Source organism: Symsagittifera roscoffensis, chromosome 9 (genome assembly GCF_963678635.1).
Source record: "Symsagittifera roscoffensis chromosome 9, txSymRosc1.1, whole genome shotgun sequence".
Lineage (NCBI taxonomy): Eukaryota > Metazoa > Xenacoelomorpha > Acoela > Convolutidae > Symsagittifera > Symsagittifera roscoffensis.
In genome coordinates this window covers 36,827,470-36,843,084 of record NC_087070.1, presented here as the reverse complement: position 1 = coordinate 36,843,084, position 15,615 = coordinate 36,827,470, and the positions used below count along the sequence as shown (strand labels likewise).

The 15,615-nt window shown below is 37.7% G+C and overlaps 3 protein-coding genes across 3 annotated transcripts in view; 2 read left to right on the top strand and 1 right to left on the bottom strand.

Moving 5' to 3' along the window:
- Positions 1–1,305: 1,305 nt before the first annotated feature.
- On the bottom strand, positions 1,306–2,606 carry LOC134853966 (zinc finger protein-like 1). The gene has a single exon (XM_063869989.1). The coding sequence runs from the start codon at positions 2,594–2,596 to the stop codon at positions 1,637–1,639; it is 960 nt and encodes a 319-aa protein (XP_063726059.1). The 5' UTR covers positions 2,597–2,606; the 3' UTR covers positions 1,306–1,636.
- Positions 2,607–4,217: 1,611 nt separating this feature from the next.
- On the top strand, positions 4,218–8,045 carry LOC134854833 (probable serine/threonine-protein kinase DDB_G0291350). The gene is made up of 2 exons (XM_063871192.1): positions 4,218–4,911; positions 7,873–8,045. The coding sequence occupies exons 1-2, from the start codon at positions 4,218–4,220 to the stop codon at positions 8,043–8,045; spliced, it is 867 nt and encodes a 288-aa protein (XP_063727262.1).
- A 159-nt stretch (positions 8,046–8,204) lies between these two features.
- LOC134854832 (dynein intermediate chain 3, ciliary-like) overlaps positions 8,205–15,615 on the top strand; it is a 14,854-nt gene continuing 7,443 nt past the window's right edge. Inside the window, exon 1 of the mRNA XM_063871191.1 lies at positions 8,205–8,331. Within this exon, the coding sequence (XP_063727261.1) occupies positions 8,205–8,331 (127 nt within the window). The remainder of the gene's footprint in view (positions 8,332–15,615) is intronic.

Here is a 15,615-nt window from a genome sequence, read left to right as displayed (position 1 = left end):
ATTACAACCTCGATTACATTGGACCGTTTACTGTCATGCGGAAAAAAGAAGAACATAAAGCTTACATCTGCTTGTTTAACTGCATGGTAACAATGGCAACTCACTAAGAAACTACCAAGGAATTGACTACAACCACATGCATTTCCGTTAGTCAAAGGTTCATTTCCCGTCGTGGACGACCAAGAGTTTTATTTAGTGACAACGGTTTAAATTTTCCTTGCTACACACAATTACGAAAGAAATTGCTCTCTATAGAACAAGAACTTCTGAAACACAACATGCTGAAAAATTCAGTTGAATGACGCCTCAAAGCTTCCTCGGCTCCTCATTTTGTCGGCGCGCGGGAGAGACTCGTTCGGATTGCCAAACAAGCTCATCTCATGAACCTTGGCTCAGCAAAACTGACATGGGACGTTTTCACTACGATTGTTGCCGAAACAGAAGGCTTCACAAACTCAAGGTCACTAACCCATGTACGAAGCCGTAATAAAGACGAAGATGTTTTTCGCCCTGTCCAGGCCTTGCTACTCCTTGCCCGACCCTCCTTCCTGAGCTGCCCTACCCTGCCTCGTCCTGTCATGCGCTGCCCTACCCTGCCCCTCCTCGGCCTGCCCTGCCGCTCCTCCTGCCTTGTGCTGAAATAGTTCTCATGCACTGCAATATAGCTTAAACATGCAAAGCCTCGTTCGTTTCTGAAGCTTAAGCATGAGACATATGGTATAGCTTAAACATGGGGAGATAGCCCGACGCATTTGAATATGAAAAAAGATAGATAGTTATAGACTGAGATTGGATAGCACGGGGCAGCAATGTAAATATAGCCTGCATATAAAACATGTACAGATAAGATAGCGTAACAATCTTCAACAAGTAAACTAGGCTAAACCATAGCTAGAAATGTCTCGCCCAATTAAATATTACTAGCGGCCCTGTGCAGCTTAAGCTGCTCCTGACAAATGACAGCCTTTATGTTAAGCGGAACGATTCTAAAAACTCAGATTTTTGTAGCAGCAGCAAACTCATGTGACTGGTGGCATGAATCGATGAAGGTAGGGCTGGCCGTAAAATGGACTGATATATTTATGTAACGCTTGTATGTCCCTATCGAATGTGCACTGACCGTAACTACACGGGAGGGTCCCTAATCTGAAATACCCTTTATATACTTTGTTGCACTTTTCATAAAACTTCTTCATAGCAAATGTTAAAAAGCCAACTTTAAAGCAGGTATCTGACCAGCGAAAACTCTGAAGTTAATGCGATGTCTGAACTGAAAAATGATTTTACGTTTAGACTCTTTTCATCACAGCAAGACAAATTGAATTGGATAAATTTCTGTGATAATTATAAGTGGAATAAATTTCGCCAACCAGAAAAATATATGTATATATTTTCATCATTTCGTATTTACATTTTAACACCAAGTTCATCACTTTAACACCAAAATTAAGTACGGTCATTGAGTATTGACAAGACATTGCTGACAAATATTTTCACGCGTTTTTGAAAATACAATAGAATCGATGGTCTAATTAAAAATAAATACCGATTTAAACTTTATTGCATCAAAGCTTGTCAACAACTTGTTATTGACATCACCATTAATTAATTTTTTTCCCTTTGCGATATGTCAAATTCAACGAGGTAAGTCGCTTTCAATTTTTATATTGGGATTCAGTCTTGGGTTCAACATTGGATCTTGATTGTCATCTGGGTTCACGTAATGACTGAGCGTTTGTAGTATTGCTACAGCCGTCAATACAAAAAGGAATAAAAAAGCGGCATAAATTCCAAATCGCGCGAGTTTACGCGACGGAAGCCTCTGAGAAGAAACCGACAGATTTATCTGATGTGCTTTGAGAAGATTGGATATGAGCGTGAAAATACTTTTCCTGGCGTATTTGTTTTCATCGTTGTCTGTATGCTGGCCCTTGGCGATGAACACTTCTGATTCAATTCTTGTGGATCGGTCTGAATTTTTCTCACGGAATGAAGATTCAGGCGATGACGTTACTTGGTTGGTAGGCATGAAGGCTGGGTGGTGAGTAACGATGTTGACGATTTCACTTGGATTGGTATCATTATCGTCATTTTCTGTTTCATCTCCATGGTTTTTCTCGCGCTCGTTCGCGGATTCATTTTTCATCTGATACCGGTCATTCGTAGCCTGGTTTTCAAAGAGAGGCAGTCCAAGTCCTTCTCTTGCCCATGTTTTATTGCTCAGGTATGAACGCAGGGCTTCTGATACAGGGCCGCCCTGGTGCCGAGGGGGAAATAATGGTTCAGAGCACGTATTGCAGACAAAACCAGCCGGAGCAGTATTGTGGGGGAGTGTCGAATAATACTTGTCCATACAAGCAGCGTGAAAAACATGGTAACATAACAGTCTCACAGTAGGTCCGGGATCGTCTTCAGCGAGTTTAACATCACATAAACCGCAGACTGGGTTGTAATCGCTGTCTTCTAGCCACTTCAGATACGATTGCACAATACATTTCGAATGATTCGCCACAAGGCAATGTTCGCACACATTAACTCGATGTTCGAAACAGAATAAATTGGTTACTGTCCTCTTCGGACATTTACACAGCCCCATGCTTAAACTGAAACTAGGACAAGATAGCAACCTTTTTACTGCTCAACTATGTGATACACAGCCCCATATTGAAATTTAACTTCCTATTGAACGAATGCATCTTGAGTTCTATTTTTCCGAATAAGAAACAAAGTGTTGCTGCCAATTTACAAAAAATTACAAAAAATTAGAAGCTTAAAAAACAGACTGGTCTCAGTCACCACAGTTTTGTCAAAAACACTCGAGAAAATTCTTCATAAACAGATATTTTGAATCTGGAAAAACACCATCTCATAAATCCCATACAATTTGGCTTCAAACAAAGATATTCGACAAAGATCCGATTCTTTACTTTCCTGAGCCAACACGAAAAAGATTTCCTGGCCAAAAAAAACTGTTCATTTTGTTCTACTTGATCTCTGTAAAACCTTTGATTCGTTAGCGCATAAAATTTTTATAACTAAATAACAGTCAATCGATTTTTCTAAATTCGCACTTCAGCTGATCCGAAGCTTCGTACAAAATAGGTTACAAAAAAGGGTCCGTTCATGCGACGGTCCGTGCACAGGTTGTAAAGAGCGGTGCGTACCCAATTTTCAATTCAAACAAACGTTTTTGTACATCTTCAGGTTTTAAAAATCTTAACTATCTGTACAAAATGATCAAAGATCATAAACGTGTCATACACGTCTTTATTTCAAAATTAAAAAAGTTTAGCCAATCACAAATTCACAATTAGTGCTATGAATATTTAACAACTATTATGTAACAATTTTATTCATTTAGTCACAAAAGAACAATCAGGGGTGAGCCGATTGTGTTCTCGATGCTGCCAATTCTCTTCATCCAAATCTGCAATTCATTCTAGAGAAAACTAATTCAGAGGGAAATTTTCCGTTTCCGATCAAAAATGTATCGCCGGATAGGGGTGCAACCCGCAATTGGTATCAAAAACCAACGAAGCTTTCGAAATATCCGGGATACTGCTCAGCATATTGATGACATGCCTGTTCGTCTAGTTCTTAAGCTATTTTTTGCTAGTTCTCTATTTTTGTAATATTACAGCCTTTTGCCATTATTCGAGTATGTGTGCAGCAAGAACTCCAAAAACCCTAAACTTTAAATTTAACTTAAATTAAACGACAAAATGATGTAAGTTATAGTGAATAAAACCAATCTTACAAACGATAAAAAATAATTTAACGAAGCTTAAATTTTAATTTGCTTGTGCGAGGAGGACGAGATACGACGTTCACAGACATTGAATAGATAAATTTGAATTTCTCGAGGTAGCAATGGTTGCCTCGCTCTGAATGTCAACCAGGAGATATCATATTTTCAAAACATCTTCGTCAAAGAACCTTCTGATAGCAGATTCGCAGGCGCGACAGTTGGAATTCCCAAACACAAACATCTTGTCTCTAGAAATATCAAACCGCAGGCGCCCCTTTTTAGGGATCCACAGGTTTGCATATTTCATCGGAACGCATCGTACCGCAGTCGACTCTTCTCGGGAATCACAGATCCCTCTGTAAAGTCCCCCTCTGTTAACTCTTCAAAGATGAGTCGCACATGCCGAAATTGCACAAGGTCCATACCGAAAGCCGAAAAAAGTTACAACTGTGTAGCGTGTGGTTGTCACATGCATCAAAATCCAACATGCATAGGATTATCAAACGTAGCCATCAACGGAATAAAGGAGCTTGGTCGCTACGCAATGTTACTCTGTAACGTCTGCCTTGAAAACAACGAACGCAACAAGTTCATTCGGAACAGGACTGTCAACAACCTGGGAGAAAAAATCAACAAAATCATGTCTAGCAATGCTGAGACACTCGAAACGCAAATTGCTCAAATTGTCGAAAAGAAAATAAACGAAGCAATGAGAAAAACACACGACAAAGTAGACGAGAGTCACGCAAACGTCGTGAAGAAAGTTGAAAGCTACAAAAACGTGAATAGTCCTCAAAACTCCAAAAACAACAACAACACAACCACTCACAGCATCGAACACAATGTAAGAGTGCAAGGGATCCATGAGGATCCTAATAAACCACGCGACGTGAATCTTGTCCAAACTCACGAAAAACTAGAGGAAACTTTGGGAACCATAGGAGTTAAACCGAAAATAGTCCAGTTTAAAAGACTTGGAACATTCAACAAAGAAAGGAAAAAGCCAAGAACACTTCTAGTTACGCTTGAAAATCCAGCAGCAGTCAATCTAGTGATTGCAAAAAGTACTGAAAAAATAGACGAAATGAAAGAAATGAATATATTTCTGTCACGTGCCCTATCTAAAGAAGATTCTATCAAAGAAAACTTCTGCCTGAAACGACGTAGGGAAATGCTTGAAGAAGGCGTACCACGTGAAAAACTGAAAAATAAGAAACCTTGAGCTTTTCCATGATGGAGCAAAAGTTCAATAAAACCAAACTTCCCAGCCAGAACAAGAAAATGCAACATCCAACGTTTTACAATTTAATGCACGCAGTTTAGTTAACTATGAAAGAATATTCAAAATGGCAAATGCAATAAAATTGGTTTGTACAGCGTTATTTGTATTTGTGACACCTGGTTAAACAAAAATATCTCAAAATCTGAACTACTACTTGCTGAAAACAACATTTACCGAGCAGATAGAGCACATCAGTTGTCTAACACTCACGGAGGTGCCCTGATTGCCATTAAGAACTCACTAAATTCCCAAAAAAAAATATTCGACGTCGAATGTTGTGTCCTATTTAACATAACCCTAGCAAACGAAACCATCTATATATGCTTCTTTTACAACCCCCCTTGAGCCAGTCAATACAGATATGACTACCAATGTTTCAACAAAATTCTCGAAGCCATCCCTAAAAACAGTAAAGCAGTCATATGTGGAGACATTAACTTTCCATCTACAAACTGGGACATCTTGAGCAGTCAAGAAAACGATGAACAAGAAATCCTAGAAATGTTAGAAGATAGGCTTCTTCAACAGAGCATTAATTTTCCGAAATGCGGTACAAACACGTTGGACGTTTTTCTGTATCAAAACTGTCAAGTATACTCTGAACATGATGAAAATTTTGATAAGATCTATGACTGCTCTGACCATATTGCAATCAGAACAGCAATAGAACTTGAACATTTCGATCCTCCCCCAGCAATGACAAATTTCTACAGTTTTGGGTCAGGAGATTATGACTGGATTTTTGATGCCATGGAAGATTGGCCTTTCAACCCCTAATGCTACACCAATGTTGCCAATATGTACAACGAACTTCAAGAATACTTAACCGACTTGATAGACACTCACATCCCAAAAAGAACCAAACATCGTCAATCGCTACCACCTTGGATTACACCGAGTAAATCACATCAGATGAAAATGCTCAACACGCAAAAGAGATTACTCGAAAAAGGACCAGCTAGCTACCGAAAAAATAAGGTCCTCGAACTAGAAAGCCAAATCACTGAATTATGTGAACATGATCGAATCTCATACCAAGAAAAAAAATTTTGGTTCAAGAAATTGTGGTCAAAATTACAAGCGCCTTAAGCATATCAATAGAGCTTCGAACATCCCGAAACCGATCAAATTCAAAGACAAAATGACATCAATTCCAGAAGAAAAGGTAGAAATGTTTACCACATTTTTTCACTCAGTGTTTTCAGCCAAAGAGAACTACAACTTGCTTGACATAAAGTGCGAATCACCAACCCTATCAAATTTCAGTGTTTCAAACAAAACAATAAGTAAAATTCTGGCAAATATAGACACTACAAAAATTCGTGGACCAAATGGTCTACCTCCCGGGTTTTACCAACGATGCGGCAAATAAATGAGTAATATACTCAAAAAAATTTTTCAAGAATTTGAAACACATACGCCAAATGGCAACAAGTTGGAAAAAAGCGGCTGTAACACCCATTCACAAAAAGAACGACCCAAAAGATGTTGAAAACTATCGCCCAATCTCCCTTCTAAACGTTGACAGCAAAATCTTTGAAAAATACACGTACTCTCCACTCTACGAGCACTTTAAAGACCATCTTTCCATAAACCAACACGGTTTTGTGAAGAAACGCTCCGTTATGAGCAACATGCTCCAATTCCTAAATCGAATCTACAAAGCCCTGGATGAAAATCCCCATGATGAGATCATTGCTTTTTATGCTGATTTCTCCAAGGCCTTCGATAAAGTCCCCCACAATATATTATTCCGAAAATTGAGTGATATTGGTGTAGGTGGATGCCTACTCGAAATCATCTACGACTATCTCAGAAACCGAGGGCAATTTGTTCGGGTTGATTTCTACACATCCATCGACCTCGAGATAACCAGCGGGGTACCCCAAGAATCACTCCTGGGTCCACTCCTGTTCTGTGTTCTTATAAATGATCTCCCTGAATTCTACGCTTCAGTGACCCCTCAATTTTTGCTGACAATCTAAGAATTCTATCTGTTGGACGCAAACAAGATGAAATACAACTTGACTTAAGCAAAATCGAAGATTGGGTCAGACAAAACAACATGGAACTGGCATTCAAAAAATGCGCTCAAATAAACCTCAGAGGTGTTGATATAAATCTATTTTTGAACGGAAATCGTGTACTTCAGCCAAAATCTATAAAAGATCTGGGTATTCACATGTTAGGAGATATTAGTTGGAGCACTCATCTAACCGAACGATTAAAGAAAGCAAACAAATTACTATACAGTCTAAGACGAAATGTAGCATATAATGTCAACACCTTTGTAAAACTAGGTCTATACAAATCAATATTACTACCAGTCCTAACCTACGGCTGTCACTGTGCGAACTTTCTGAGAAAAGACCTACAAAAAGTTGAATTTTTTCAAAAGAAAGTAGTAAAGTGGATATGTGGAAAGCACTGCCAAAAATACACTGATCAACTTAGAATGCTCAACATTTTACCTCTACCAATGTTCCTACAGACCAAAGACTTACTTTTGCTTTCAAAACTCCGCACTGACTACGAACACCACAGCATCCCAATTTCCACAGCTAACAATACCCTAGACCGACAATTAGAGCCCTTCAAATTACCCAAAACTTGAACAGAAAAACGCAGGGGAGAATTCGTTTTTCGTACAACCAGAGTTGCAACGATAATTCATCATTTAGTCAATTTCAGGATAGAACAGGGACTCAAACAGCGCATCAGAACTCTTATGTGGAAATTCTGCAGTGAAAAATACAGTACCCTCAACCTCTGCACTTGGCAGATATGCTGCGACTGCACAAAGTGCAAAAATAACTGGACAATATTACAAACTCTGTGGAAGAAAGTCCCACCAGTATTCTACTGGAAAGCCACAACAACAACAACAACAACAACAACAACAACAACAACAACAACAACAACAACAACAACAACAACAACAACAACAACAACAACAACAACAACAGCAACAACAACAACAACAACAACAACAACAACATACTGGGACTATACTGAAGTATAAAAGCTGTGCCCCAACTCAGTATAAGCGTTGTGTTATCCAAGGCACTGAAATCAGTTTTAAGGAGTGCATCTAACTGGGAGCAATTTGACAAGGCTATGGAAACTAATAGGGCGCAATGGCTGACAAATCAGTACACTTAAAATTGGTCCGCAATGGTGGCGGCAGACGCCTTGTGTAAAATCATTGAGGACAAGGGCAAGCCCATGGATAGTGAGAGGGGGTGGTCAATTCAACCACCAGAGGATGTGAGGGCCCCAATGCTGATGGTGCAAAACAGAGGTAAAGAAAGTCAATATTGTGCGAGCAGGTTATGAAATGTAACCAACGTTCAAGTGGTTTTCACCACAAGAAAACTAGAATCATGTTTACAATCACTGAAGTCAACATTTTCTAATGACCTCAAATCAAGAGTGGTTTATAAACTGTCATGAAACGAATTCACTTCCACCTAATTCGCAATAACTGTTCGACATTTGATCACTAGAATTGAGAAACATAAGAAAGCAGACTCACCAGTAGTCCTCCATCTTCAACAATGCAGCCTTGAGGGAGATAGCGCAGATCTTAGTTGGGAAGTTATATTATTTATGTCAAATAACCTTGTAAAACCGTTGACACTAGAGGCAATACATATCAGGAAAGAGAAATCGGGCTTGAACACACGCGATGAGTTTGTGAGCAAAGAGTTAACCTTGAAAAATTAGTCCGGAAACACTTTTGGTTTTTATTTAAATTGTACAAGTCTGAATCAAAATTATGACTCAGAAACTTCCAGACAAATTAAATTAAAATTGTTTAATCAATTTTGGAGGTCAAAAGCATTTTAATCTGAATAGTAATTTTAGAAGTCAACTGTGATTGGGTATTTTTTTTACCATGATGGTTTGGAACTAAAATGTATGTGACTTTTTTTTTAAATATATATAAAATGATGTTTTGTTGTCATTTTGTTTTGATGTAATACTCTAAATCCGAATGAAACCATAATATTTTTTGATGTGAAAAAATTATACAATAATGATCCCCTGAAGGAAACAATTGAAATTGCCTTACAGAAGCTGTACAGCCAGGACTCTCCTCCTGAAATTCATAGAGCAACCACAAAGAGGCTTTTGAATACGGTGGTCAGCGAAGTATATTTCAAGTGTAATGATTCATGGTATGTGTAAGTTGATGGTCTAATAATGGGCGCTTCCCTCGCTTTATTTCTGGAAAACCTGAGGCTAAAAGAGTACAAGTTTGCTCTAAGACAAAAAAACGGTGGGAACGGAGATACAGCCAATGAATGACAAAAACCATTTGTGCCCTTGTTACCGCTGGAAATTAACAATAGATCAAAGGGGGTTGAATGTGAGAGCTGCCGTAATTAGTATGGTCCAAAATGCGGAAAAATATCCGATGATGTGTACTCATCAATAACCGAAATAGTCTGGTACTGTGAAATATGCTGCCGCGCTAAGAACTAGGAGAAGGATACTCCACGAGTGAAATTGATCCTCAGGTATGTGAATGACATTGTTATAACAAATTTCTGAGAGTTTTCAGTTATTTTTGTTTTTACAATCTCGTTTTGTCGCTAAGTTTATGCTAACAAGTAGGCTATTTCAATATTTTTTGTTTAGGCTAAAATTTTTCGATTCTGGAACTATAGCTTGATTGTCAGCTTCCTACTTCTTAATTCGTCGCGCGTGTTAATTGACGGTCTCTCTTTCCTAATATGCAGCGCCTCTAATGTAAGTAACTTAATGCTGCTGGAGGCCTGGTCGATTATCTTCCAATTTAATTCCGACTTACCACTATCACTACTACACTGCCTTTGATGCTGTCCAACTGGGGTATCCGCTTTTTGGTGCTCCTCAATCCTTGTGGTGAGATGTCGGACCGTCTGGAAAACATATATGGATGTCCAAGTGAACGTTCACCCACAACATTTAAGTCTTCTGTACACCACTTTTGATTGCAGTTCACTGGAAAAGGAGGATTTTGAAGAAGGCATACAAGTTTTCATTTTCCTCGTCGTGAATGTTATCTGCTTTGGTAATATCGCGCACTTTTTTTGCTTATGTCTGACTGTGATTCCCTCCATATTGAACCATCAAGATGGGTGGTGTGTCGCTGCTCTAATCACAAGGCTTCTTTTTCTCAGCAATCTTCTTTTTGTCTTTGCCCTATCCGATGATCTTTTTAAGGGCTTGCGATGCAACTCGCGACGATCAATTTTCCGGATATTGGTAATTCAACCACTGTTTACGGTTCATTTCTGTCGTTTTATCATAATCTTCCCATGTGGACTTACTGCGGAAAACCTGGCGAACAGTTCCTTCAATCACACTTATCTTGTACTCAAGGGGGCGCAACTTCTAAAGTTTAGTATGTTACCTGTTTTGTTGGTTTCTGATACCTTCCACAGTTAATTTTCGTTTTTTTTTTTGTCAATACTAGTTTGTAAATCCAAAAATGCCTTTTACCATTTGTGTTTGTGGTCTCTGTTGTGAACTGTAAATTTGGAAGTTTGCTGCCCGTAGCACCTTTTCAGGATCACCCTTCACTGTTCTCACTATATCGTCTACGTAACGGAGAAAAACTAAGCTTGCTGCACTGCCTTAAATTTCTCCTTTAACGCAATTCATTTTCTAGAGTACCAGACGGTTTCACCTAATTTTTGATACTCATCATCCGATATATCACCACATTTTACGTGATATCAGTTCAGACAGCATACTTTTTGACCTCTACTTGACATTCTTATTGCACTCGGGACATATTCGATTAAGATCTTTTCGGGCATAAACGTTTCAGGAGTATCCCTCGATAGTGCAGTTTCGTACTGCTTCAGCCAAAGATTTGCTAAAATAACGGCAAGAGATGCCACCATTGCCAAACCATTTTTCTAACGTACCCTGTTTCATTGCACTTGAAATGGACATGATTAACTACCATTTTCAACAGTCTCTTCATAGCAGTTTTCCTAGCAATTGATGGTGTTTCATCTTGCTCATACGGTTTTCTCACAGCTATTTCCATTGCTTCTTTGAGTTAAACACTTGTATACAAACTATTCACATCTAGAGATGTAATGTTTTCATTGGGCTCAACACTAATGCTCTCTAAAATTTTTCTCGCTTCTAGTGAATTGGTTTGGATGTTTGCGCCCTAAATTTTCTCACAGAATCTGAACTAGAACGGTTCTACAATAATTTTGCTGTAATCTCATCAAAGGCAATAGTTTACTCTTGAGCATTTTACTGATTGCACTCTTAGTCGATATCTTTTTGCAAGTTATGTGAAAGTTTTTCAGGGCATGCCTCAACAAGCTGAACATTTTTTTGTTTGTCCCTGGTGTTCGAGCAATAGAAATGAAATTATATATTTTTTCACCATTTTTCATATAGAAGCTAAATTATTTCAAGTTCAAGTTCAAGTAACGCCAACACAACGTTCAATGCAATAGAAATTTGCAATTAGAATTATTTTACAAACAATATATATTGAAAAATCATTTTTTTAAATTTGGCGAGATGCAAACTTTTCGAAATTAAACCTTTTATTTCAGCAGGGATTGCCAAGGGTACAAAAAATTTTGCATCACAATACAAAGAGATGTTTGAGTATTTTTGAACAATGTTGTCAACAAAAAGGCTAATTATGCAAGTTTGTGTGCATGATTACGTTATACAAATAAAAATTTATTTTAGTATGCAAAGCGAAGTATTTGGAAATTGTTTTTTAAAGTATTTTACTAAAAAATCAATTTCAAGAATAAACAAATTTAATGTCACCTTCAGAAATTGATAATCCTAAAATTGCTCTTTCTGGAAATTTCGTTATTTGCGTTTTTCGCGCATAACAATTTTCCTCATAATTTATGATATCACACCAACTTTTATACTGAAACAAAAAAAAGTTTTTTTTTTCACTTTCCCCCAACATTTCTTTTTTAATTTTGAAAAACAATTGAAACTGGGCATGGAGGACAAACTAATTATTTTGAACAGATTTGCTCTTCATACTTCACGTTTCAAGGTTACACATTTAGCCATGGTTTTACGCAAAAAATTACAAAACACCAAATAAGTTTTTTTTTAATTTCGATTATACCGTTTTGACAGAAATGTATGAAATTTGTATGATCGACACTTTTTGACAGACTTAGTCAACGAATATTGCGACTAGCCTTTTCGGTCTATGGAGGTCAACCCGGTTAACACAAAAAATACTTCAGCAAAAATCAAGGGGTTGAGTGGAAAAGAGCCAATAGAACCATATTGTCAACAAATTGAGAGAAAAAAGCGCAATTGGACAATCAGGGGCGGATATAGGGGAGGGGGCGGAGGGGGCGGACGTTTCTTCTCTCAGGGATTCGACCCCCTGCCCACCCAAAGGTTTCCCCCTTTGTACTACTTTGAGATATCCATTTAGGCTGATGGACCCTAAAATTTTTCTAAACGCGCCCTTGGCGCCAATGTATGCTAATTTTGAGGGGGAGCGCGCGCCCAAAAAAATGCAACTTTGGTCAACATTTTGAAAACGCCTTTTTTGTCTTGTTTTTTTTTAATTTAGGCTGCGGCGCAGAAATCAATTTGGTCGACCTAAAAAAAGGTCGTTAAAATTTCGAAGTTTTTTTGAAAATCCACTCTCCCCTCGAGAAAATCCTAGATCCGCCTCTGTGGCCAATATACGTCGGTGGCATCCCTCACGATGCATTTTCAGTTATTTTCAGCCAATCAGAATTGAGTACTCAAAATTCTACAAGAAATCGACGAAATTTCAATTTAGGCAATAAATTCGGGCCACCAAAACTAAAATTGACTGATTGCAAATTAAGCAGAAAATGATTTTCAAATAGCGTCTGATCTAAAACGCATGAAAGAAAAACTTTTTTCTGCAAACACCAATTTTTAAAAATTGAAAAACAAAACAAAAATTTATTCGAAATTTGCACGAAATATACAGCAGAACTTGCCCTTAAATCTGCGTCTGCTAATTTTGACTTTGGTTTTGCGCAAAAACCATTCAGCGAATAGGAGCGTCTAATGGATTTGATCGGTTAAAAATTTTTCCATCATTCGGTCCCTCCATCATGAGAATAGCCCTCGTAAATATTTGTTTCAACGGCTAAAAAGAAACACGTGCTAAAAACACATGCCTATTATTCACAACGTTACACTCAGCTAAAAAGATGTCGGAAATAGATTATTTGGCGAAAAGACCAGAAGTGACTCAGAAGTTGAGCCAGGCACTGAAGGAACAGGAGCAGAAACGTGCAGAGAAGGGAGCTCAGGGAAAAGCACAGCAATGATCACATTTTTTGAGCAAAAGTTTTTGCCCATGCATCTTCACCCGGGTCGAAACTTTTGCTTAACATGTTGCATAAAAAAGGACTGGATGAGCCCAATTTTTAATACGATAGATCCCCTAAAAGTCACGGAAAAATTGGACCCAATAGGGCCCAATAGAAGCTCAATTTGGCTCTTTTCCAGTTTCCCCCCCCACCTTTCAAATTCAATTTTGAAAAGCTTATTTAGCGTTGTCATAATGCAATGAAATTTGGCGTGGTGAACAAATCGACAATTCGGAACAGATTTGTTCTTCATACTTAACAGCGTAACACCACGCATTTAGCCGTAATAGCACGTAAAACAAACATAAAACTCGGTATTTTGAAAGGTGGGGGGAAACTGGAAAAGAGCCCTCAATTTTTATAAAAGTGTGCTCATTCATTCCGTTCTGCGTCAAATCAAGGACCAAAAATTAGGCTCATTCAGCCCCTTTCATAGAAAAACAATTCTTCCTCGAGGGACTCGAACCGGCTCTTTTCCAGTCCCCCTTTCAAGTTCAATTTTGAAAAGTTTATTTGACGTTGTCATAATGCAATGAAAGTTGGTGTGGTGAACAAATCGACAACTGTGATCAAATTTGTTCTTCATACTTTACAGCGTAAGATCACGCATTTAGCCGTAATAACACGTAAAACAAACATAAAACTCGGTATTTTGAAAAGGGGAAACTGGAAAAGAGCCCTTGAACCAACTCCTTGAGTACCCAAGACCTATTTACCACTTCTATTCTACCAATCCTTAGAGTTACTGTTTGTTTTGGTCTAATCAAACTAAAATAAGGAAACTGAATGAGCGCAGTTTGCTTAAAAAAATTGGGTTCATTCACCTCGTTTTTCTGAAAATTGAGCTCATTCAACACTCTTCAGGGAGAAAAAAAAAGACTAAGTGGGGACTCGGATGGGGACTAAATAGGGACTAAATGTGGGTTGGAAAAAAGCCAAAATCTGATTTCAAAAATCATGGATTCTTTGCCTCTATTCACTTATGTTTTAAATTTTCCAGTTTTTTCCCAGTTGTTTTAAGTGGTATTAAGGCTAAACGTCTGGTTTGAAGTCCAAATCTGTTCACAATTGTTGGTTTTTTCACAATGCACATTTTCATTGCATTATCAGAACGTAAAAATAGTTTTTCGAGCTTGAAATTCAAATGTATGGGGAAGGGTGAAGATTGGTGGTGGAAAAAAGCCGATAACAAATGAAAATTGTATAAAAATTTTTCATGAAGGAGATTTGTAAGAACTTGTACACTTTTTCCATCTGGCACGTTTTATTACAACGTAGATCATGAAAAGCAATTTTAAACAAGGATAGCCCGTTACTGTGCAAACAACACATAATGTTTCGACCATAGTCTTAAACAATACAAATTTTCTTCTTCAAATTATTTGCGTTTTTCCGGGTGTTGTCATAAAGAGTTATTTAGGGAAGAGCCACAGGTTCTTTTGCAGTTCCCGACCCTCTTGTAAAATTACAAGATAAAGCTGTTCAAAAAAAAATTGTACTCTTTCTTCTTTTCGCCCCACATGCGAATTTTCACTAGTAATTTCCCCGTTAACATTATCATATTCCCGGACTTACCAAAAATGATAGGCATACATTTTTCATATTTAGAACAATGCGAATCACAAAATTCTGATGCAACATGATTTTTTTATTTTTTATTTCTCAAAATTTTTTGGAAAAGTTTTTGTTGTCGCCATCAAAAAAATTCTAGTCATACAATTTTCATATATGGATATTGTATGATTTGCATTTTTTGACATACAATTTTTTCTTTTTAGGCTCTTTTTCCTTTTCCCCCACCTCACAAAAACATGAATTTTATGGTGTAACGAAAGACTTTACAAGGTTTGTTATGACCAAATATGTTTGTAATAGCCTAATCAGTCCTTATGTCAATTTTCATAACAATCGGACAATGTGAAAAAAAAAATTTTTGGGAAAAAGGAAAAAAGCCCCTTTTTATTTAGTACGATAACCGAATTTCATGCCAAAACAAGAAAAAAGTTCTCTGAAAGTTTGATGACACCATTTTAGCAAAATGTATGAAATTGGTTTGATTAGTATTTTTTCATAGACTTAGTTTATGGACTTGAATGACTAGCATTTTGGTCTATGGAGGTCAACCCGGAATGTTATGAAAATTAGCATGCGGACTGATTAGACTATGACAAACATCTTTGGTCTTCATACCTAACCTGTAAAACCCCTCGTTGCACCATCAT

Coding starts and splice junctions, on each gene's coding strand:
- LOC134853966 (XM_063869989.1), bottom strand. CDS start 2,596: ATGGGGCTGTGTAAATGTCCGAAGAGGACAGTAACCAATTTATTCTGT.
- LOC134854833 (XM_063871192.1), top strand. CDS start 4,218: ATGCATCAAAATCCAACATGCATAGGATTATCAAACGTAGCCATCAAC. Junction 4,912..7,872: donor AAACTTCTGCCTGAAACGAC/GTAGGGAAATGC, acceptor ACTCTGTGGAAG/AAAGTCCCACCAGTATTCTA.